General features: G+C 45.6%; 1 protein-coding gene across 2 annotated transcripts in view; it reads left to right on the top strand.

Annotated features, from left to right (window-relative positions):
• The window catches only part of DAZL (deleted in azoospermia like), an 812806-nt gene that overhangs the window by 38123 nt on the left and 748983 nt on the right, over positions 1–25700 (top strand). For both annotated transcript variants that reach the window (XM_085629945.1, XM_085629944.1), the window contains exons 2-3: positions 10310–10456; positions 10544–10635. In XM_085629945.1, coding sequence (XP_085486071.1) covers positions 10310–10456; positions 10544–10635 — 239 coding nt within the window. The remainder of the gene's footprint in view (positions 1–10309; positions 10457–10543; positions 10636–25700) is intronic.

Raw genomic sequence — 25700 nt, 5'->3', positions numbered from 1 at the left:
CTCTGGGAAGCTCCCCCCGTTCTAAGCTGTCATTATACATGTTCAAGAGGTGGGGCGTTAAGACCGTAAGCAGGTGTCGGAAAAGCTCCACCGGGATACCATTAGGCCCCAGGGCCTTGCCCGTGTGGAGTGCGAGTATGGCCTGAGTCGTTTCTTCCAGCGTGATGTCCGCCTCAAGCGCCTGCACTGCCGTGGGAGCCAACTTTGGCATTTGAATGTCGTGCAGGAAGGCTATGTTTTCTGCCATAGTGGCCGTTGCAGTTGGTGTGTAGATGCGTTCATAGTGTGCCGCGAGTTCCTCCACAATGTCTTGGGGGTCTGTGATTGGCGCGCCAGTTGGCGCGACCAGCTCTGCTATCCACCTATCGGCTTTGTCTTTCTTATCTAACCAGGCCAGCAGCTTTCCCGCTTTGTCACCCTGCTCATAGACTGTGTGCCTTGTGGCCTGTAGTCTGGTTTTCGCCTCCTCCCATACAAATGTCTTGTACTCTTGCTGCGCCAGCTGTAGCCCATGCGCCGCCTCCTCGGTAGCATCGGCGGCGTAGTCCGCCTCTGCCCGTTGCATGTTCTCCTCCAGCGCGTGGAGTTGTTGGCGCTGGCGCTTTTTGTGGTGCGATATTGAGGAAATGGCCTGACCCCGCAGGACCGTCTTATAGGCTTCCCAGAGTGCCGTTGGCGACTCCACCGTGCGCTCGTTCTCACTAAAGTAGTGTTTTGTGGTGGTGACTAACTTTTTCTTGATCTCTTTAATCGCTAAATAATGTGGATAGATTGGATAGAGTCTGCGCCTGCCCGGGATGTCTGATGAGTATGTGAGCATGATTGGGGAGTGGTCCGAGATTCCCCTGGGCAAGTGCGTCACCTCTGCTATCTGTTCCAATCCCAGCATCTGGGTAAACATGTGATCTATCCGCGACTCACTGTTGTGCGCCCCTGAGTGAAAGGTATACTGCCTGTCTTGTGGGAATTTCGCTCTCCAGGTATCTGTGAGGCCGACCGTATCTACAAAATCTTTAAGTTTCGAACTAGCGCTACCGGGGCCTCTGGGGGGCCGCCTATCCATGTCAGGGTTAACTACGGCGTTGAAATCCCCCCCTATAATCGTTGCACCCTGTGGGAGCGACAACAGGAATACGCCCAGGTCTGGGAGCGCGGTGCCATGCAATGCTGGTGGGATATATACTGATACGAAGTTGTAGCGTTTCCCTTCCCATTGGCCCGTCAAAGCCGCGAATCTGCCCTGCGCATCGGTCCATGTCTGCTGTACTATCAGGGGGCAGCGCTTATGAAGTAGTATACCTACCCCCCGGGATCCAGAGGTGAACTCCGAGTGTACCCCCATTTTATACCCCCACCTGTCTAAGGCTTGACATGCAGTGCCCAGTAAGTGCGTTTCCTGCAGCAGTGCTACCGTCGGCCCCTTTCGTTTAATGTATTGGAGCACCAGACCCCGCTTAATCTTGTCCCCCAACCCGTTGACATTCCAGGACAGGACCACTAGGTTTTTGCCCGTACTGTTGTGGTCAGTTGTGAGCGGATTGTCGGTCGTCCCTAAGGTTCGTTCCGCGTCCAGCCCCATGTGTTATCGTATGTGGTATGCGTGGTGTAGAATGTTCGGTGTATAGCGAGTCTATGCAGGTGCTGACCGAGCTTGCGGTATGCAGATATAACCTTGTGAACCAAAACCCCCTGTAAACCCCTCATTCCCCCCCCCCCCCCTCCCTGCTGCCCTGCCCGGCGGATTTCAAACTACCCACCACCCCCAACTGAGCAGAGTGCTTTATCCCCATAACTGTGTACTTGCGTGCCAGGGGGGGAGATGCTCGCTGCACCCAGTCTCAGTGTCCCCCTCAGAGCTTCATCATGTCCACGGCTGCGAAGAGGGCTCAGGCTCCGGCCGTGCAAGCCCCCCCTCCAGCCCTCTCCAGTATGGCGCCGTTTCTAGACTTCGTAGGCCTTCTGAGCCATCGCCGGCGAGAGTCCCCGGGGAGACAGCCAGGGCCAGCCCCCACGGCCCTCCCCCAGGAGCGGCCGTGGTCGTCAGTCCATTCTCGTTGCCTGGCGAGCACCGCATTCATGTCGTACTTGGCCCAGTGTCACAGTTGTACGTCCGCCTCCTCTTGCAATGGGTCCGATACCTCCGTCCTGCCCGCGGACTGTTCATGTCTCTGCGCCGCTCCCGTGCGTCCCGTTGGTTTTCGCCAGCCCTCCAGCCACTCCATGGCTTCCGTCGGGGACATGAAGAACCAGGTTTTCCCCTCCGCCTCCACCCGGAGCTTCGCGGGGAAGAGCATTGCTTACTTCAGTTCTCTCTTTCGTAGCTCTTTCTTCACGTCCAGAAAGTCTCTGCGTTGCCTCGTTACCAGCGCTGTGTAGTCCGGGTATATCTCGATTTTGCTATTCTCCACTCGGAGTGGGGGAGCGACTCGCGCTGTCTGCAAAATGGCGTCGCGGAAGTTGAAAATTCTTGCTAGTATCGGTCGTGGTGGGGCTCCCGGCTTGGGCGGCCCACCTGGCACCCTGTACGCCCTTTCCACCGAGAAAAACTCCGACAAGCCTCTAGGCTGGAGTTTCTTCTTGACGAGGTCCTCCACATACAAGTCCAGCGCCGGACCGCGCACGGTCTCCGGCACTCCCACTAAGCGGATGTTGTTGCGGCGGGCGCGCCCTTCTTGGTCGTCCAATTTCGCCTCCAGTTGTTTCTGCGCCAGTTCCAGTGCCTTTACTTTGTTCGTGAGCCGCGTTGTTTCCGTGGACAAAGTGGCCGTCGTGTCTTCTACCTCCCTCAGCCTGTCGTTGATTTTTGACACGTCTGCTCGTAACAGTGTAATGTCCGTGGAGATCGTGCCTATCGCCGTTTGCATTTGTGTGAGTGTGCGCATTATGTCCTGCAGGGTAACCTCCCCCGGCTGACCGTCCTGCGTCGCGTCTTCATTCTTCCCGGGAGCCTCTGGGGTTTGCGATGTCTCCCTGCGGTAGGCATATTTATCCAATTTGCCAGTCTGCGGTCCCCGTTGGCCTTTGCCCCCCATGGTGCTTGCTGCGCCTCGCGGTGTAGCGGGGAGGTCGGCAGCCGCCGCTGCCAGGCTGCGCCTTACAGGTCAGCGCTCGGCCTTTTCTACCGTTCGTTTATTGCTTTTTTTTTTGGGCTTATCGATCTTGTAAAAGTAAAACAAGCGATCTCTGTGATCTTAGAAAAATTTGAATTTCTTTTCGACATAAGACGTAACCTGGATTTATTCAGCACCTGGAAACGTGATTCATTTGGAAAAAGTTGGGGAAAAAATGCTTATGCAAAAAGTTTCCGCAGAACAGTTTGTTCTTCACCGTAATCGTATGTAGTTGATTAGTCAGCATTTTCCATAGATTCCAGCTGTTCTTCTTTGATCTCGTTTTAGTTGGAACATCACCGTTCTAAAAGAAACATTGTTTGCATGCATGTATAGGTAGATAACCACAAACAGCCATCTCCTTGTATGGTTGCATTAGCAAAACGTTTGGCCCTGACTGGATGGATCCTGAGGGGGTATTAGGTAGATGTCATTTGGTTTCTGACTGACTATTTAGGAGAACCATTAATTTGGTGTGAATGAGGGGCCGAAGCATCTGATTTAGTATTTTCTTTGCCTCTTCGGAGGGAAGTGGAAGACCATCAGTGTATTGGAGATGCTCTCTCTTCCTACAGGGCCAAAGATGAAACTGACTGATAATTTTGTACCTGCCAAAACCTGATGGTCATCTTGGCAGGGAGTCCCGGGTAGATCCCACGTGGGTCACCCGAGTGAAAGAAGTCCACTGCGTCATGATTCATTATGACATGAGAACTAGAGGTTGGCCTCCAGAGCACGCATAGATGAGAGAACACAGTGGATAGGTTGGAGGTCATAATGATACTTGTAGTTAAGCAGGCAACGCAGTGCTTCTCTTCGAAACCTCCTTCCCGGGCAGGGCTCTTCAATTAGGGCCGTAAAATGAACAATTTGGGGAAGAGTTTCTCTCTAGTGATGACTTCTATGAAGGCTGTCCACTTTGTGGCCATTATTGGGTGTAGGCTGTTCAAACATTATGAATGATCTGGGTATTATTTGGTTATTCATTGCAATAACTCTCCTACCGAATTTGACCCTTGTGAGCATCATTAGGCTAATTCCTGTTCCTTCATTTCAGCTGGCATAATCACAGTCTAGGACACATCAGTTTGACTAGATTGCACAGATTCTGGAATATTAGTCCCACTTGCAAGTCATTTTACACTTTGAGTATAATATAGGACTCCATGAAACTACATTTTTCCTCTTTTACCGATAAACAAAAAAAATGTTATATTATTTTCGATATAGTTACCAGGCCCACTTCAAAACAACATCTATAGCATAATAGGACCTTTTATACCAAATTTCATTTTTACCCGTGCAATTGGAGTTGGGTGTTTTAGATGACATCTGTTCTTTCAGCCTTGACAAAGTCTGGTGGACGTAACACATGTTGGGTGCTTTTCCAATGGAACTTTGTTGTGGAGTAGAATAATAAAAAATCAGTCATTGAAAGATACAAGGCAGTATACTTTTTTGTCTAAATTTACTCTTGAGTTAATGGTATAAATCTTGTGTCAGTGCCCCTGTCACATTGTTCTCAAGTTTTCATGTTAATTTTGTCAACTGAACAAGTAGACCCAAGCCCTTGCACCACAAACCCTTTGGCTGCCAATTACGATGCTTTTTGACGATATGAAGGTGCGTTTACAAAATTAAAAGCAAGATTGTTGAGTTCCAAATGCTTTTTCGGCATACGCATGGACGGGGTAGGTTCAGAGGAGGGAACACCCGTATGAAATTCCTGGTTACTTGCGGGCATCCATTGCTCTTGCCAAGGGAAGTTACATTTTTACAGTGCTAGGCATGGTCAGGAGCAGTCCCTACCACACAGCTGTAGCCACAATGAGGGTACACAGACTTCTGCTCTGCCCTGACTGAGAAAAAAGAGTATTTTAATGCTACGTATTTTGGTTTATTGTGCACCTCACTTGTTTGATGATTTTGGTCCTGAAGAAGCGCCACCGACCTTTTTGGCGATTTAGGCGCGAAACATGTTGACCTGACCTATGACCTCTGACACCTAGGCATAGTGTGCCTTTGGGGCGATGCTTTTACTGCAAAGGGTAAAATGTTTACCACTACGCTGCAGATTTACCCTTGATTATTATTTTATTATTTTTCTATATCACTTTGCACGCACCTCTCTTACCCTCAGTAGACCCTCCCTTCACACACCCTCATGCACCATCCGGCAGTCCTTAAAAGATCTCCGACAAAGTGACCCTTCGGGGGACCCGTAGGGAATTGCAGCGCCGGCCCTACGAGGAGCAATGCCCGATGATGAAGCATGACATCCCTTGGGGTGTGTGAAGGCACTAAAGGACAAAGGTTGATCTTTCTTTCTCCTTCTTTATGGGCTCTCGTTCCTAGGATTCTTTCTCCTTTTTTCTTTTTATTACATGGGTGACTTTTGCACCCCGTTGCATGGGTGACTTTTTGCACCCTGCTATAGGAACTGTGTCATCTTGTTGTTTATTCAGTTCCAAATGCTCCCATATAAATTTTGTAATTTGAAAAAATTGCACCAGTCACATGCAGTTTTGTTAAACTATTGTGCAATTTGAAAGGACAAGTAGATTGAATAAATAATAATGGAGCATTAGAGTTAAACCATTAAGAACAACATTAATAGCAACTGGTAAAAATAAATGATGGGCATTTTCTTCTAGTCCTACAAGTGCACCTGCAGTTTAATCACTTTGCATTGTTTCTGATCTAAGACTTAAAGGAATATAGACCTGTGAGTCTTACTCCTGGCAAACGTTTCTGAATTTTATTTTGACATGAGCAAATACACAAAAAATGCACATTTGCTCAGGTGAAAACCTTGAGAGCAAACCCACATTACAGATTTGTTTCCTTTTTCCCCAGTGGGCAAATATCCCCCCTCACCACCAAGAAATTCCTTTCTCAACATCCCCTCACCTTTTGGAGAGGGTTGTCCCTTCCTCCTCTGGGGAAAGATTTTCCTTTGCCACGTTTAAATGTCCACCCTTTTGGTGATTATATTGGAAAGGAGTAGATAAAAGCCCATTAATACGCTAGTTTGTGGGCGTGTACAATCCAGTAGGGAAATTTAGCCATGGAACTATCATTTCCTTCCAGCCCGACATGACATTTGCTCTCATGAAAAGTTTGTAAGTAAATGATTTTAGGAGTGCAAAACCAACTATGCAGGTGTAAGTCACACTTAATTCCGCAAGTAGTTTTGAGAATGGAGCCTCATATCATTTTGTCTCTGACCAGATATTACAGATTTCATCTAGTTGTAAAATATAAACTAGTTGTTCATCTAGTACTTGGTACATGCTCACAAATATTGCAAATAAGGGAACAGGCACAGTAAAATATAGGGAGTTGCTAACCATTTAAATTTTTTATATAGTAGGTCTTCTGCAACCTATGGGAATGTTGATTCCCCTAATCTTATGGTATCCCCCACGTCTCTGCACCCGGCCGCCTTAGTGCCACTGGTGGTGCAACTTGAGTGCTTACCTAGACCTTAGGGAACCTTGGTCAGAATACTGGTAACATAAAAGTAAAGTATTGGTGAGAAATCCTGATATGAAGGTGCCATGTCCCTCATTGAAGGAATGGAGTACACATAAGACGGAAAGAGACATGACTTAAGCATATGGAAAAGCCAGTTGTGACCGAACTAAATGAGGTCAGTTTGGATGATCTGAAATTAAGGAATATGGTTTGGATCAGCATGACTTGGTAAAATGAGCTAAAGTGAAATATTACAGATGTGGAAGTAGTGTGCCTTTAGCCAACACCAAGTTTTTGTGCTAGAAATTCAATTTGTAGGAAGTATGGGCTTAAGGGACACTATGGACCAGTGCGTACAGCTGTCATTGACAGAGTGAAGTGAACACAAGCCTGTACAAGTGGAAGACAACTATGAAAATGCATGTAAATTACTTATTGGCGTATCAGATGTTGCAAATTAGCAAACAGTGTGACACAGGGAAGATTACATTGTAGAGTGTAATATCATGATAGGACGGTTCGAATTTTCTTTTTTTTTAGCAGACTCTTGTATGTTGGCGAATGATGAGGGTTTGGTGAAAACCTTTGGCTTAGATGACAATGTGTAACATAAGCCAGCCAGACACCGTTTTGGATATGGAGGTGCCACCATTGACCTTGTAGGATACGCTCATATGGTAATAAAATTCTAACGTAGAGAGATGGTTGGTTAAGAGCGTATGGCTAAGAGAGGAGATATTTTGTTTGGGTGGTGTTATCAAAGAGATTTAGGCATTCCTTTGAATCCTAATGCACCGGAATAGGTAATGTTGATATCTCTTGTGAGTTATGATAGTGCTCTACTGGAGAAGTTTCCGGAATTATTTCAAAAGGAATTGGGGTTGTTGAAGGATTTTCTAAACTAGATTGTGTTGAAATGAGATGCAAAGCATGCAGTCTATTAACCCAGTAAGGTTCAAAACGTGATGATTGAGCCACTTAAAGAGGTATTGAACAAGTTATTAAGACAAGGGGAGCTCGAGGAGATAAAACAGTGGAGTTGCTTGCACCTATAGGTATGGCATCCAATGATGGAGGCAAAAATATAAACATGCGTCCGGACCCTAGGGATGTGAACTTAAACATCTGGGTGGATAGACAGCCTTTGCCCAACACATTCGAGGAATTATTGATAACAAAGGATGGTGCAGCGTTCAGTGTGATAGACCTTTTCTCAGTGAATCTTCAAATAGAGTTGTCCATAGAGGGTAGGCCACTCGTGTCATTAGTGACACCTCGGGTGCTTACTCATTAATTAGGAGGCTCTTTGGGCTAGGGTCTGCAGCAGCTTGTTTTCAAAGACTCATGAAACGTATACTTGATAGGTTGCACCAACCTTTATTGTTTTAGGATGATATTTTGGTTTGTGGCAAGCATAAAAAACACAATGGATTTCTGTTGGCACTTCTGGAGAGAGTAAGAGCAAATGGTTTAACGATGAAGAGAAATGCAAATTGAAGTTGCACAGGGAGCTCAAATAGACATTTACGTTTTTGAGGGACTTCCGTTCTGCCTTGTGCTTTGTCTGTTGAGTAATAGCATGTTTGATTTATTGCAAGGGCATTTTTTCAGTTTACACAGTAAAATTTGTAGTTTTTGCAGTGTGATTCCATAAAACATGCAAAACTTCAGCTCTAGAGTGTTCTAGTGTAATAGGGGCTGCTGCTGTGTCTCTCGACAGAAAACCAGTGACTAGACACCAGGTCACATCACTTCACAAGCCTAATTAATTGCTATCTGGACTCTTTCAACAGGATGACATCAAGCTCACTGGTGAGTTTGAGAACTGATTAAAAGCAACATGTATCCCTATTTCAGATAGCGATTACCTAATTATGATTCTCTGCGAATCGCAATTAGGTAATCCCTATTTGATCGTATGAAACTGCATGATTTTCGTTTTGCGTTTCCTAATGGATCGCAAATAGATCTACCTCATTAATATTAATATTAATGAGGAAGGTCGCAATTTGTGACCCATTGGGAATCTGAAAAATCACAGGGATGGTGGCCTGCTGGGGTCAGCAGACCGCCATGTCTGTGATCACTTTTAAATAAATCAATCATTTGTTTTTAAACGCAGCAAGTTTTCCTTAAACGAAAACTGGCTGCGTTTAGAAAATGAAAAGTTTTCTTTATACAAACATTCTCAAAGAGGAAAGGATCCCTCAACGACCCCTTCCTGTTTGCGAATGGGTCCCCACCTACTTGAAGTAGATAGTAAAATGCGAATGTTTTGCCACCGCATTTCGGTTGCAAAACATTCCTACATACCTCTACGATTCAGTATCGCCCTAAACACGCCCCTACCAAATCGGTATGTATTTGTAATTCCAAATTTCAATTAGGTAACATGTTACCGAATCGCAAATTTGTATTCATACATACCATAAAGCATTTTACTGGTCGCAAACAACCTGATTCTGCGATTGGGCCATTTGTGACCGTTAAAATGCATGATACATGTGGCCCAAAAACATTTATCTGTTCCGAACGTACCAGTACTTGCGATACCTTTTGTTTGAGTTACTATCATAATACATTGGTTACTGGGCAATGCCCCTTGTGGGTATTGTCGTTTAGCACTGGTCTTTTCAGAGACACCAATGCTACTGTAATCCATTTGTATAACCAAGTTTCTTCCTTTTGGTGCTAGACTCTCCCAAGGGTAAGCAAGGTGAAATGAGTTAGAACTTCAGTTGTAATCTCACTCAGTCATTGAAACTCAGCAATTTAGTTTCAATACATTTTTATTAAAAATGTAATCAAAAATGTGGCTGTAGGCAAGCCTATACAATAATACATAACCCCTTTTACACCCACTCCCTTTCCAAGAGGTCATACAAACTCAAGAAACTAAATGTCCAGGCAGTGCAGTATCATCCAAGAATAGAAATGTTATTAAGAAGCAGCTAAAATAACAGGCAAAGAAAACCAAGTAGTGGTAACACCTTCCTGGTCAGTCTACTGGACTCAGCTGCTAAGTTTATAGTCACCGAAATTGTGCAAATTCCTACCACAAAAATTTGCCCTGGTGGTCAAGATCACTGGCGGATAAATATCTCAGGACACACTGTTAACAACGTACATTGCAGGGTGGCACTGTTTTCCAATCCATTTAAACAACCTTCTTCCCATTAGATAGGTTAGGTTTCCCACAGTCTGTTCAATCACACCTCAAGGCAGTGTTACACTCTGCGATCAGACCCATTCATCCTGAGGGAAATGCAATCGTGTTAAACCAGGAATGGAGGTAAAGACTCCCTCCAGCTGGCACACACTCAAAACTTTTACTTCACTGATGGGACAACCTGCTGGAACTGTTTCCCCGTGAAGCCTCTGGTGCAAACCGCACTGCTATCCTTCAACAGTAATTTAGAACATTCAGCGTTCTGCCTCTTTTCATTCTGGCAGGCACTCATTGTTGGTCTTCTAGAACCTCTTGTACTTGTTCTTATCTGTTCTATAATACCAGCTGCTGGTTCTATATAATGTACTTTTATACCAGTCGAGTGCATGTGCTGTATATGAAATAGTAATATGAAGAATGACACTGTTCTGGGATGCTAGGTGGGTGCTATAAACCAGAATACTGAAGTGAGTTAAAGAGTATCTGCTTTTATGCATGTTAACCCCAAATGATCCTTACTCCTATTAACTTCAAACTTCTTCTTTGTATTCAGTCTACCGTAGTCTCTGAATCACCTAATGCCACTATCGCCCGAGAGGATGAGACCCACTCCTCGCTGACAACCACGAGTCAAGGCTATGTTTTACCTGAAGGGAAAGTCATGCCTAACACCGTTTTCGTTGGTGGGATTGACATCAGGGTAAGTGGGATTTTCAATTCATGCTTTTTCTTTGTATGTAGTTTGACATGAGTTTGCAGTATGATGCAAGGTCTATATATTTTTCAGATGGATGAGATTGAAATTAGAGATTTTTTTGCAAGATTTGGTGCTGTGAAAGAAGTTAAAATAATCACTGACAGAACTGGGGTTTCTAAAGGGTGAGTATTGATCCTTTAAAAAAAAAAACGTAATATTTGAATGTTATCACATGTTCATTCTCTGTGTGGCTTAAAGTACTTGTTGCTAATGAATTACATTAGTACCTTGTTCCCTTTCCAGATCTTTTGAATCTGAGATCACCACTCAAATTCTTGTTTATAAGCTGGTGTGTAATTACCAGATCTAAGATTACTTTCAGGACTGTTTATATTTGTAGATTAAAAAAAATAATAATCTTGAAAGGAAGTTATGGTGGCCGGGAATCAATAGTGGTTGATGCACATCAAGTAAAAACATCCTGAATAACGTTTTTAAGGCTCTGCCTTCATCCGATTACCCACTGCTGTGTCACCCTCGTCGATCTTGGAGGCTTTGAAATTAGTGCGTGTGAGACTAAGCATCAATGATTGAGTAAACGTGAATGTGATTGTGTCATTAAGTAGGTGGGTTTACACTAAATAGAAATGGTAATTTCTGAATACATTGATGTTTTCTTCTGGCATCTGAACTTGATGATACTGGGTGTGGTATTATGGTCAGGAGGTGTTCTCTGTCATATGATCCTGGCTGGTATTCATGCGTGGGATCTCAGGACACTTTTTACAAGAGAAATAGCTCTTTTTAATAACGTCAACTATAACTATATAACTTAGTAGTCACTGTCTTTTGAGTTTAACTAAAATTTTAAAAAATACCGAAAAGCGTCGACTTGAGTATTAACATTTTTGGAAAGAAAGGCCTCCTGCATGCTTTTCCAGTGTGCGGTGCAAGCCTGCCTTGTAATGTTCCAAAACGAAACTCTGGTGTATTTTTGGCGCTTTTCAATCTCAGCACACAACTCGTTATGTACACCGAGTACCCTTTTTGATTAGACCAGGCCAATGTGGTCTGAATGGGCACATTAAGGGTGCCAACCTTAGCAAGTATGATACTATTAGCTCTCCTGATTATGTGAAGCAGCAGTGTTTAATTTGTATAGATAGATAGATTTTGTTTTACCTGTGCCTTTTGGTCGACCTGTTTCATCATGGTAAATGTCTGATCATCCTCTTGCGACTTGGTTCTTTACTACTTTCGGTATAAATGGAGCATTTGTGTGCAGTACAATTGTATGATAGTGTGAGCTGGGAATGGCTTTTGGGTTGCTCTTGTCCTGACCTACGGTGCGCTACTACTTCTGTTACTGGCCTTACCTGGTGCACCCTGTGCCCTGTGCGCTTCGCCCTGCTGATCTCTCCGTCCTCCGCCGCCGCCTTTAACAACAGTGGCCGCTGAGCGGGGACGATACTACCTTAACTACAACTTCCAGCAGCCCGAGAGGGGGAGAGTCCTGCCGTCAGCGTTTCCCGCGCCAGGAGGCGCTTAAAGACCCGGCACTTCCTCGACAGAGCGGGTTGCTCTTGTCCTGACCTACGGTGCGCTACTACTTCTGTTACTGGCCTTACCTGGTGCACCCTGTGCCCTGTGCGCTTCGCCCTGCTGATCTCTCCGTCCTCCGCCGCCGCCTTTAACAACAGCGGCCGCTGAGCGGGGACGATACTACCTTAACTACAACTCCCAGCAGCCCGAGAGGGGGAGAGTCCTGCCGTCAGCGTTTCCCGCGCCAGGAGGCGCTTAAAGACCCGGCACTTCCTCCGCTTCGCGGGCGGCACCGGGCTAAGCCCGGGCAAAGGGCGGGCCGTCTGTGGCCGTCCGGGGCTGGACAGGGCTGGGCTGGGCCACCCCCTTAACCAGCTTCCACTGCATTCGGGGACTATCTGTTGCTGTCGCTGTATAAAGCCTGTTGTAAGGTTTGGTTAACAATTGTTTGATATGTCGTGTTAACTGTGGTCACAACTGCCCCAAGAGACTTGGCTTAGTACTAGCTATGGCAAAAAACCACAGTAAGTGCTCAACTGTGGCGGGATCAGGGACTTTAGATGCCTTCTTAAGAAAAGCTGAACATGCTGTCTCTAAAGAAATTGAGATCGTTGAGAAAAGGTTGTCTTTAGAGCCCCTTACACAGCTTATGATATCTGCGCCCTCCCAGGCACCTCATTCTATTTCTGCTGGGACTGTTTTAGAGTTTGGTCATTCTAGCGATCAACTTTTGTTGAATGTATCTAGTCCTTCATTGTCCCCCCCTGCCTTACGTTCTAGGCAATCAAAGCCCCCCTCTGTTGTCCCTGTTAAAATACCCAAGGGCAAGAGAAAAGCTACTCGTGCCCCTACTGGAAACTGCCAAAACGCTAAGCAACCCAGAAATAAAGATCCTGGTGAGGGGCTGATTCATCCGATAGGTAGTTTGACGGTTGAGGCTACCACTCATTTAGGAAACGGGTTAATTGAGTCCATTGCTCAAGGGAGCACTGCCACCATGATAGCCATGTCAGCTGACTTAATTAAACGATTGGAGGAGAGTTTGAGTAAGCTTATTTTGCCAGTCTTGGATAGACTTAGCGAGATTGACAATAGACTCACTCTTATCGAACGCCACATCGTTGGTCAACGCGCTCAGGTGTCAAGGCCCACTCCTTCTGATTTATCTCCCTTGGGTGAAGTCACCTCTAGAGTGTCGGACATGGTCAATTGTATGGCAAGTTCTGTGGCAGGCCCTACAATCCCCTCACCACCTGTACGGAGCATTAGCGGTGTTAGACCAGGACTGAGGGACACTACTGATAGTCGTCCAGCACAGGGACAGTTGACACACAAGGAACGTCCATTAAACTTGCCACCAGAGGCATGTCCATATACGATCATCTTGGCTAATGTCCCGAAGACTTGTGACGGCAAGGAAGAGCACTGGTCTTCCCTGAAATATAAAACTCTTCACTTTTTGACGGGGAAGACAGTGCTGGGGAGTCATCTCTTTGATAGCTTTAAAATGGTGAGAAGGGTTCCGTGGGTGGGGAAAACCAACAAGACTTTGAGGGGCGATTGCGTTGTTGTGAATTTTAGTTCCCCTGACATAGTAGATCACATTCTAAGACAAGCAGGGTCTTTGAGAATTCAACAGAACCACATCAACGTTCTTCCATTGGGCTTTTTGTACCCTCCACCTTTTCTAGGTCAGGTTATACAGAGAGAGCGCCCTTTTCTGCAAGTTCCTGGAAGTAACCCACTGGATTTAAAAAACAGATTTGAAGCCCTTAGTACCTTAGACACAAACGATTGACTTAGGGTTAATGGAGTCTACTTACATAATGAGATTTTTAGTACACTTCCCTCTAACCCTTTTGGGCTTTTACCTGTTAGGTCATCTGCTGTGGATTACAACGTTATTTTCACCGCCCCGACAGTTATTAACTCATCTTCACAGACAGAGGTTGCCATTGGTGTTACACAGAGATGTTCCAAGGTAGTCTCCGCAGTAAAGAGAGGTACAACTCCCACTCTTCACTCTGAAAATTTGGGTGTCGTATTGCCTTCTTATGGAGTAGAGGTTGAGCCATTACCCCCTTCATGTGAATTGGCCAATTGTTTAGTTAGCGAACAAGCGGGTGTAACGGAATTTCCAGCAATCGATTCAATTTCTGCTTTATCATGGAATATTGCTGGTCTCCGCTCTAAACGTGGTGATCAAAACTGGAGGGCTTTCCTCTCTACTCATCATATAATCGCTTTACAAGAAACATGGGAGGCCACTGATCCTTATTACCTGGATGGGTACCAATCTTTCATCAAATACGCCATGCCCTCTGTTATGGGGAGACCACGAGGGGGTCTTTTGTTATTCTTTAGCTTAAAGTTATTATATAGCACTGAGCTGATAGTAACCAATTCTCCTCATATTTTAGCGGTGAAAATGGAATGTGTTAACTTACCATCATTTTTGGTGGTTAACTTTTATAACTCATTTACAAGGTCGGACGAGTTAGAGCATCTCAAAGCACTGTTCAGCTTTCTGGATGAGTATGATGCAATTAATGTTAAACCTTATTTTCTTTTACTTTTTGGCGATTTTAACATTCATGTATGTAATCTTAACTGTTTTGTAAATAATTATCATGACTCATGCTTACAAGAGGCTATCCATTTTGAACACTCTAAGGGTGGGAATTTCTTAGAGAATATGGTATCGTCCTTTTACCTTCATATGCCTGTTCAAGATGTGTTGGTCCCGGTTCACACGTTTTCAGGTCAAGGCCATTGTAGCACAATTGACTATATTTTTGTACCACGCATAATGGTGAACCTATTGGGTACTTTTCGAGTCACGCATAATGTTCTAAGTGATCACAACCCACTCACGCTGGAAATTAAAGTCAAGGCACTGAGGAAAGAAATTCTCCTGCCTTTGATTTCTAACACAAATCTTGAGTCTACCAGTCAGGGAAGACGACTGAGATGGGAAGTTATTAACCCGGCCGACTTCCTTGTTAAGTTATATGAACGTAAAAAAGAGGACTTTAGCTTGTGTTTTTCGCCATTGGCTCAACCGTTGGTTATTCTGGGTGCTTTTGACAGAATTACTAAACATGTTACGGGGAATCTCACCACTCATGGGAAACCTAAGCCCAAGAAATTTAAAAACTGGTTTGACCAGGCCTGTGTTAGTGCTCACTCTGCCCTTTTATCGGCTCTTAAAGAACCTGGCAATAACCCAAGTAAGTTAACTGAGGCTAGAAGAAACTATAAAAAAGCGATTAAGGCCAGGAAAAGTGAGCTAAAAAACAAGGCTTGGGACGAGTTATCAGATGCAAGCACTCAGAAAAACAGCAGCCAGTTTTGGAAGGTGATAAATAGCCCCCTTTTTAATGAGCAGGAGAACACTATTAAAGAATGTTTTATCCCGCCTGATAAATGGGTGGCCCATTTTAGTGGCCTATACTCGGAGATACAGGATGTTAACCCAGTAAATTACGCAGACCACACATTAGCCTCAAGAATCCTTTTTAAGGAGGAGGAAGTCCTAGAGGCCATTGAGGCAATGGCATTAGGCAAAGCCCCAGGACCGGACGGAGTGCCTGCGGACCTTTATAAGGCTGACCCAGGGTTTCGGGCGAAAATTTTAACTCGCGTTTTTAACGCTGCCTCTGAGGCCGGAGCTCCAAGATCATGGGGCAAAGCTGTTATTGTCCCTCTTTTTAAAAAGGGTTCAAGAGAAGACCCGGCTTGCTACCGGCCCATTTCTCTCCTGGACACCGCCGTGAAAGTTATGGGTAAAGTTGTCCTTGCCCGTTTAACATTGTGGTTGGAGGAGCAATCTATAATTTCTGACCTACAATATGGGTTCAGACAAGGAAGGGGAACTGTTGGCCAATGCCTTAACTTGCATCTGATCATAGGAAAGTACACGGTCGCCAAGCAGGGGGACCTCCATCTAGCCTTTATGGATTTGTCCACCGCTTTCGACCTTGTTAATCGACAAAAACTATGGGCCTTACTAGCCACTCTGGGGCTTGACTCAGTTCTGATTTCTTTCCTGGCTGTTATCCACGAGGACACCACTGCAGTTGTTCGTTACAGTGAAGACGGAAGTCAGACTGATGCCTGGCAGGTAAAGCGTGGTGTAAGGCAGGGGTGTATTCTTGCACCCCTACTTTTCTCGCTTTACATCAATAACTTGGGTCCGGTTTTAATTGCAACTAGTAAAGACATTCCGAAAGCCGGCTCCAAAATGATCCCTGCATTGCTATACGCGGATGACACAGTTTTATTGGCCAGAACTGCGAGAGGATTACAAGCTCTTTTAAATGGTTTTTATGATTTTATGGTCTCTTTAGACTTTTTAATTAATTTTAAAAAATCCCACTCTATGTCGATTGGCTCGGGGAGAGCAAAAAGGGTGAAATTCTTCTGTAATGGGCAGGAATTAACCAAAGTTCAGTCCTTCCCTTATTTGGGGATTGCATTTGACGACAGATCATCTTGGGTTATACAACGCGCTCAGAAAAAGAACAATTTAGCCAGAGCTACTGGCGCATTGCTGGGCTTTGCAAAACGCATAGGTTGTAAACTGCTTCCTGCTCTATTAAAAATTTATAGCGCAAAGTGTTTGCCCATGGCACTTTATGGAAGCGAGGTCTGGGGTTACAAGGCTGCTCCTAGTATTCAAGTAGTCGAAAACAACTTCTTTCGGAAATTGTTGTCTCTCCCTCCCTCTGCTCCTATTTTTAACATTCATGAGGACTTGGGGATGGGATATGTTGCTGATCAAATAGCTGTTGCACCGCTATTAGGTTGGTTGAGGGTTTGGGCACAACAGCCACCAAACCTAAACCAACAAATTATCGAAGATTGCCTGTCCTTGGAAAAAGCCCTGTCTATTCCATGGTTACGTTACATTAAAAACAATTTGAAATCACTTGGCTGTCTGGAATTGCTCACCAGCCCTTGTGTACTAAGTAAAGAACAAATTAAGGCCATTAAGCATCAGTTTTTGTCCAGAGCAATGTTGTCAAGGGAAGGTGAGGAACTGGGGAAACCGTCAGTTAGGAGGTTTGTTATGTTAAGTTCAGGGAGCGAGATTCAGCCCTATTTAACCTTCATTAACAAACCTTTCCACATGTTTTTGCTAATAAGGTTTAAGCATGGTTTGCTCCCTTGGCTCTTGGCATACCCAAAAGGATTTTTTAAAGAGGGAACTTTGGGGCCCTGTCCTTGTGACAACATTTCTGAACAAAATTTGTTGCATATGTTATTTTTCTGTAAATTTTACTCTTCTCAGCGTAAAAAATATATTCTGCCGATCTTGAAGAATTGTCAATTTAGGCAAGCAAGGCCTGCACTGACCTATTTACAAATGTTGGACTCTCCTTTGACTTGTTTTGGGGTTGCTTGTTTTATTGTGGGTGCATTAAGAGCTAGAAACAGGGCCCAGCTTATATAGTTTTCCACTAATGAGCATTGCTCTTAATATGTTGTTGTGGACAGAGCCTTTTTAGAAGACATGATTTTTTTAGAATGTTTTATTATTGAATGAATGAATTAATTGAAAAACATACTTTTATTGTATATTGCGCCAAACAGTATTGTATTTAATTTTTGTGTTAATTATTTTCTGTAATTGCATTTGCCTGTATCATGAATTTCTGTCCTGTGCTTTGATGGTTTTAATATTTTAACCGAATAAAGCAAATTTTGACTTTGACTTTGGCTTTTGGCACTGTGGACCTAATCTTGGATTGCCTCCACAGATGTTCTGTGTAAAATGAAGGGCGATGTAGCCTGCCAGACAAGCACAGTGTATTGCTTGTATTCCTGTAGCCTTTGTGTGGGAGGAATGACGACATTTGGCTCTTTAGAAATGCAGGAACAGGCCTTGTTCCTGTCAGGCCTTTTGTTCCTTCTTAGCACTATATTAAGTGTGAGGAGAGGGAGTGGTGAGCTAGAGACAGCAGCATATTTAGAAGTTCCCTCAAGATGACACTCCAGAAAGGGTGATAGATGCTATGGTGGTTCTCTCATCGGGTCCTGAGTTTCGGGGTTTAGAATTAGCTGGCTTTGAGCATCATTCCCTCCTGCTTGCAGTTACCTGAGACAAGGACATTTCTGGATTGACCAAGTTGAATACAAGAAGTGACTGGTCCTGCCTTGTACAATTGCAAAATGGAGGTAAGGAATGTAGACTCCTGCCTGTTTGCAATATGAGTCTATAAGAATGACTATTTCAAGTTTTCAAGTTTATTTTTATTATGCATAGTTACTAAAAAAACATTGCACAGTTTTGTGCTGTCAATAAAAACATTGATACAAATTATAAAAGTGCTGTGCAGTGCTTAGTTATAAATATACAAACAAGCATTTGCAATGCAATTGGTCTTGCCTTTGGGACCTTATAAGTATTTATCCATGCAGCACATTATCCTGGGTGCTGCAACCGCTGGCTCAAATTAAGCAGAGGGTGAGTGGAGCAACAAGGGAGGGATGAGAAGCTTGGAGGGAGAGTGTAGCAATAAGGGAGGGACGAGAAGCATGGAGGGAGATGGGAGGAACGAGAGGCCTGGAGGGAGAGGAGAGCAGAGGAAGTACGAGAGGCCTGGAGGGTGAAGAGACCAGCATGGAAGGACGAAAAGCCTGGAGGGAGAGGGGAGCAACGAGACGAGAAGACCACTCCAGTGCAAGAACTTCAAATGGATTCCTGTGCTGCTACAGCTATTCTGACACACAAACTCCATGCACATCCTACTGCATATACATAAGTTACGCACACAAGCAACACCCATGCCCCACGTGGATGAAGCAAAGGACCCTGTTATAGAAAAATGACAGAACAATTTAAAAACACAGAAAACAACTCTTTCTGTAAAAATGCGTGCCCTACCACTATCATCTGTTCCTACCACCACCGTTCAGTGAACCGACTGTCACAATGCTCAGAAAAGGAGAAGGCACTGATGTGCCCCTCCAGGGGAGCCCCCTCTACCGAGCCATGTAGGGGACCTTTTCTGTCCACCCACCTCGTAAATGCATCGACGCTCCTCGAATATGCTGTTCATCCACTATTCTGATCACTTAAGTTACCTCACTAACCTGCCCAAATCGGTCTTTGGACTTTGCAGCTCTATGGTTTAGTATGTTGTACTTGTAGGGTTTCATGTCACACCCGTATATTTACATAGTGTTGCACAACCAAAACATGAGCACATAAAATGAAAACTAACACTGTGAGCGATTCACCAGTAGCCGAGAAGTGGAAAAATACTAAAACATGGGACATTGGAAACAAGGGTTGATTCAAAGTATAATAACATTAACCACTCCAGATATATTGCATACGTTCTCATACCACTAACGTAAACTTGCATTTGCTTTAAACAAATTAAGGCCTTTATAATTACAGCAAAGTATACTCTACTTTTGGTTGTTGCAACATCAATTCAAGATCATTGTTTATTTAAGCACGCCCAGAGTTGGACTGATCCGCGGTTTCCTGTGAAAGGGTTAAGAAGTAGATACTCGACACTGGTTCCGTATTTTTGAAGCAGTGCATTATAGAAGTTGTCCCCCGGCTCGGAAAGGCAGCAGGCGCACGCCGTACCTTACAGTTGCAGAAGTTGTTCAGCGTGTAGGAGTTGCATACCAGGGGGAGGTTAGGCAAGCTGTGTTCAATTGCCCCTTGCGCCGCGGCCGGCTCCGCCAGCGCTTCCTGCTGCTCCCTGGCTCTCTCACACAAGGGCCCGGGCGAGCCCAATCCGCCAGCATACTTTAAATCAGGGGTCTCCAACGAGTAGCTCGGGAGCTACTGGTAGCTCGCCAGTACCCTGAATGTAGCTTTCAGAGTTGAAGACAAGCCAAGACAATCTCAAAGAGTCTATGCATATTAAAGATGGCAGCACCGCTCATCTCAAAACACTTAGGGCTCCATTAGTATTGCGTGCGGACATTGTCCGCCCGCCATACCCTCGGGAAACGGGACCGCCCGCTGAGGGTGTGGCAGTCCCGCACTCCTGATTAGCATGCGCCCGCCACACTGGCGGGCACATGGCGTATCTGCAACATTGCGGCAGACGGTGCAGAGAGCACCACCCGCCGCAATGCCACAAAGGCAGCCTGTGCCTTTCAATGCACAAAGTGGCAGGCACCACACTGTGCCTGCCACGTTGTACATTGAAATGCCGGGGGGTACCATAGGTACCCCCCATTTGCACCCCCCACCCCCAGAATCCCTGCGGACCTGCTACGGGCCCCCAATGTCAAAAACCACCTGCCTTTCAGGCAGGTCTCCGCCTGCATAGTAATATGGATGACAGTGTCTACCAGAAACCGCCACCATATGAACTGCTTTTCCACCCGGTAGGCAATCGGGCGAATTGCCTACTGGCGGAAAACCGACGGACGGTCTTCCTGTCCACCGGGGTCCCCTCCGCCATGGTAATGTGGCGGGGGAATTTTGCAGCGGGCGGAGCTTTTTATCGGGTGGATCGCCACCGCCATACAGGCGGTGGCGATTTTCCTGCTATACTAATGACCCCCTTAGAGTGAAAGCCAACCAAACCAATAGCAGACCCTTTTAATAACACTCAAACACAAACTGAGTTGGGTTACGGGTCGGCCACATGACCGTCTGTATCCACTCTAACTCTAAATCACAAGGAGATTGGCCATGTTATACGCCCTGCTCTTTCAGTCCCCGCACATCTGTGAACAATACGCTATCAAAGAATGACAGTAGAAATCAGTGCTGACCCACCAAAGTGTGGGACTGTAGAAGCCGGAGAGAAAATTTGTTAGGAGCATGATCATCCCAAGAGCTGAGAGGAGCAGTGTATGGATCGAAAGCAGATAAAAAACAATAGCCTCATCTCCATTTATTTATGTGTCGTCTGTCTGACATGGTGTTGCTCCCTAATAAACAGGTTTGTTTCATGGAAGCTACGTCTGGAGTCAAGGACCGTCAAATGTGTTTGTTGGCCTGCATCATAAGGGTTTTATCTTTGGTGCAATTGTTTCCGTTCATGGCATAATAGTGCCCATGCTGTAATAATGGTCATCCTTGACTATTACGGGTATTTTTTAGTGTAGTTTTCCAATACCGGCTGCCATCATTGACATATTGACTGGCCTACTTTTAGCCACCCCTGACAAAATGATGACTGTTTCTTGCAGAAAAATGATGGCCATAACTGATATACGTTGGGCATCCTGGATGTTATGGCGCCCAGCCTTGGTACCTTTGGCCCTGGTATAACGGTGGGCATTATTTGCATAACAAAAGCATACTTGGTGCTATGGTGAGAATCCATTACCTATGATTGTAATATCTGGGCACTTTAAGCAGAAACTGTGTATGTGAGGCATTTTTACATGATAGTACTGATATTTGTGGATAAAATTGAAAACTGATATTTTAATGACAAATATGTTTTTTAGAAAAGATTTTTATTCTGAAAACTGAATTTGTTTGCCCAAAATGGAAAGTGGTATTTGATAGAAAAATAAATCTGCATATTTTCAATAACTAATATGCTGACGAAGACAAAATATTTTATTTCTAAAACTCATTTAAGTTGATCGCCGAATGCTAATTCAAGCTGAGTTGGGGGGGACTTACTGCTCTAGTTCTGTCCTCTGTGCCGCAGAGCATTTGATAATTTGAATGTAACTTCATTAGTGAGGGGGTGGCATTTAATAGTGAGAATTGCTTTCCTGCTATTTCTGCTGGTAATCTTATCTTGAATGCTTGGGTGATTTCTACTGACAATCCTGCTTAGAGTGGTCATAGTGTAATGTTAACACATGTTGGCACTACTTTACAGTGATAACATATGCTAGTAGCTCAGCAGGACTTTGCTTGAGCAGAAGTAGCTCTCAACACAGAAATGGTTGGAGACCCCTGCTTTAAATTGTAAGCAGACGCTTCCCGTCCAGATGGCCCGGCCGCAAATTACTTCTGTGCTGGCAGAACTGGAAGCCCTGCGAGATACGGCAGCCCCTGCCAGCCTGCTTCTGCAATCTGACTCGGAGCACAGGAATGGAGGGCGGCCTGCTGGGGGGGCAAGGGGGTGGGAGACCGACACCAGCTCCAGATTTCCAGGGAGGGGCCTGAGGGCTCATGCAGCAACAGCACCGCATCCGCAAGCATATGTGTTTTGGGTAATTTATTTGTCAAGCATACCTGAGGTGTGCATAATGATCTGGTTGCATACGGTTTCAAGCGCAAGCCCCCCAAAACAGTCCCATTTGGAATGCTGTTGTACCCGTTTCTTTTTTTGGGTTTCAGTGCAATAACCTCGATGGGTTTGAACACGTACATGCCCGTTTGGTAAGCGGCAGAGCTTTGTTGATTGCCACCCTGTTTATTATGTTATATATGTGAAAGCTAGAGTGTCTCACTTACTTTTTGTGGTTGTAGTACTGCAGGAAGTTCCGGCTCGACGCACACCGAGTGCTCGGCGGTCTCTCCGCAGCACGGGTACTGTTTGCCACCGTCCACCCAGGTGTACTCCTGCTTGTGGGACAGTGTCTCTTCAAACTCCAGCACGTAGTTATCGGCGTTTGTCCTCCTCTGCCCGAGCACCTCGTCTGCTTTCTCTTTGGCATGGTGGCCGGGCGCCACCTTCACCACGTGCCCCTGCAGCTGAGCTCCATCCTCGGGCAGTGCGCGCCATACGCCAAGTCATCGGTGCCCAGGAAGTGGTCAAAGCAACAAATAGGGAAGAACATCAAAAAAGCCGGACATGCTTGTGGTGTTTTGTCGCGCATGCGTACGATGTAAGGCATTGCGCGCATGTGAGACAAATAGTGCGAATGCACGCAGGAATCAAAAAGCAAACAAGCACTGAAAATGCAATAGGACGCGTATTTACGAGAGCCCTATTGCATTTTTAACGGAAGTGCACACGTAAAAGAAGGCACGAACAGGAGGGGGTAGGAAGGTGTTTATTGTCGAAGAAGTCACGAAGTAATGGAGGGAACGGGGAGAGGCAGGGGAGAGAAAAACTGTTTATGAAGTAAAGGGGCTGATAGCCTCGGAAGGGAAAAAATGACGACATGCTCGTCAACTGTTGTTTTTGCATTTGTCACCCCAAGTGGGAAGGGTATGCCCAGACGGGGGTCCCGTGTTCTCCATGCCACTGGGATCAAGCTATCCTGGCTGAAACCCCGAAACCGGTCCTAGGATGCTTGCTTCCAGTCCAGGGAGGATCTGGTTCTGTTCCGCCAGTTTGAGGAATTTGACCGCTCTGCAGTTCAGTTGTGTGGCCTCTAAGTCAAAATATGCCAACACCGCTTGTCCCCTGTTGCGGGTCCCCGACTGCTTGAGCGGGATCTTTAGCAGCTGTGTCCTCTCTTGCTCCAGCGCCGTTCATGTGCAGATTAAGTGCAGAATGTCGTCGCACAGACCGCAGATGTTTGGTGAGCATGCCCTCTGCCATGGTGGAAGATGTTCAACGCACGGTAGAATGCCCAGGCGGTGTTTTTTTGTTTTAAGAACCTTATTTTGAGACTTTTAGGATAACCCTGGTTAAAGTATTTTTGGGGTGCAGATGTTTTGTAAGAGTTCAGGGTCATCCAGGAATGGGATCTGGCTGAGAATAGAGCCTTGTCTTCCAGCAGTGAGAGTTGTTATACTGTCTCCAATACCAATTTTTTTGAACTGTGTGTGTTGTAACTGAGTGTTCCAGAGGTTGATGAGCCTTGAGATTTCAAGAGATTCTTGTAGGTAGCGTCTGCCCGGGGAGGTATCTCTATGCTGGAGTTCTTGCCATAGCAGCTGATTTACAGTGTTTGAGGCAGAGTCTTATCTTAATCCAGCAGATGATGTAGGTGCCATGCCTGGCCAGCGATTGTTTCACTAAGCCGAACTCTAGCCTTATCTGTGCTGGTGAGGTGTATTTTGGGAAGCTGAACGCCAGTATCAGGGAGCTGTCCAGTTGCTTTGCATCTCTCCCCTGCGTTGCTTCGCTGCCGTAGGTTAGCGTGAGGAGTAGCTTGGCCTGTGCTACCTTCAGGAGAGGGCATAGTGAGGGCCCCATCAGTTTTGAAGACAGTTTTTTCAGTGTTATAGCGACAACCAGGCCTCTCCTTCTGATTTCTTCTCTCTGGTGCGTAAAAGAACCTACATTATCAAAAATGACGCCTAGATATTTGTAGTCCGTGGTGGGTTCATTAAGAACTCCCAGGTGCCACCTCTTCTGCTGCCTTCTTTTGTAATTTATTGTCATAGCTCATGTTTACTTGAAGTTAATTTTTTGACTATTTCCTGGGTGTATTTCTGCATTTCGTCGAGCAGATTTTGGAGACCGATGAGTGTGGCTGAGCAGCGCCACGTCATCAGCATACATAAGGTTTGAAAGGGGTTTACCACCGAGCCTGGGTGCGTGTGCGTTGTTGGTGTAGAGAGCTTCAGGGAGGTCGGCCATATAAAGGTTGAACAGAGTGGGTGCCAGCACGCAATCCTGCTTCAGGCCTTTGGTTGTGGAGATGTTTCTAGAAAGGTCAGTTCCCCCTCCCAGTTTCACCTGGACCTAGGTGTCCGTGTGTAGAAGCTGCAGGATGTCCAAGATGTCCTGAGGGATTCCCCAGCATGCCAGCTTCCCCCAAAGTTCCCCCATCTCAACATTATCGAATGCCGCACGAACGTCAATGAAGCCTAGATCTAGTTGCAGGTTGGCTATCTTCATTTCATCAATAAGAAGAGCGAGTGTGAGGATGTTAGTTGTCGTGCCAGACATTTTGCAGAAGCCGGTCTGGTTTGGCGGGATTATTTTGTTGGCGTCTGCCCAGGCTATGAGATCCTATAAGATGGTGCCTGTGAGAAGGTGGCCTGATATATACTGTCCACTAGTTCTAGTGGGCACCTTGTATCAGTCCAAACAACCCCTTGGGGTGAATTGATTATAGACAACCTTTATTGAAAGCTATCCTAGTGGTAGCTGTGGAGAGCAGCCTTCAGGCTAAGTCTTGAAGGAATGTAAAGCAGCTTGTTTTACCAGTCTATAATCTCTTGAATGATCAAATGAAAGGACAACCACACCAGGTATATATTCAAAATATATGTATTTAGGGTAAACACACCCCTCTAGTCTCTTTATGAGACTGGAGTTCGAAGTACTTAATTTACAAGTTAGCAATCAACAGTAATAGCACAAATACACGTTTGGGCCCTAGGGGCGTGCCAAACCATAGACCAATAAAGTGGTATAAGAACCACAACTGAACTAGACACAAGGCCTAGAGCCTGCAGAATCGCTGGTACCCCAAGGAACCACCCAAGGTAGTGACAGAGGGGACCCACGGGGACTGTGGCAATGTGTAAACACGACCGCAGGTTCCTGTTAGCTTCTATGGGCAATGTCGCGGTTGGAAATTTAAGATTAGGGACACTTAGAATCGAGTCTGGACCAAACCCTTTTGGACTTAAGAAGTTCTAGGGCTAGCACCCACGAGAGCACCGGAGTACTCGAGTTACCTCACCCAGGGAAGCCGGGTGCATAGGTGTCTTTTGGTGTCGGGTCGCGCCGTCGATTACAATGGAAGCTTGGGAAGAACTGCTGCTGCCATGAAGAGGATAAGTGTCCGAAGAGATCCAAGCCTGGATCTAGATGGAAGGAACCTGAAAGCAGCGGGGACAGAGTCTGGGTCACTTATGAGTGACCTAGGGCAGGATGGACCAATGCCCGCAGATGTCGGGTGCTTC

The sequence above is a fragment of the Triturus cristatus genome, chromosome 10 (assembly GCF_964204655.1).
Source record: "Triturus cristatus chromosome 10, aTriCri1.1, whole genome shotgun sequence".
Taxonomy (NCBI): Eukaryota; Metazoa; Chordata; class Amphibia; order Caudata; family Salamandridae; genus Triturus; species Triturus cristatus.
This window is presented reverse-complemented; position numbering and strand designations above follow the sequence as displayed.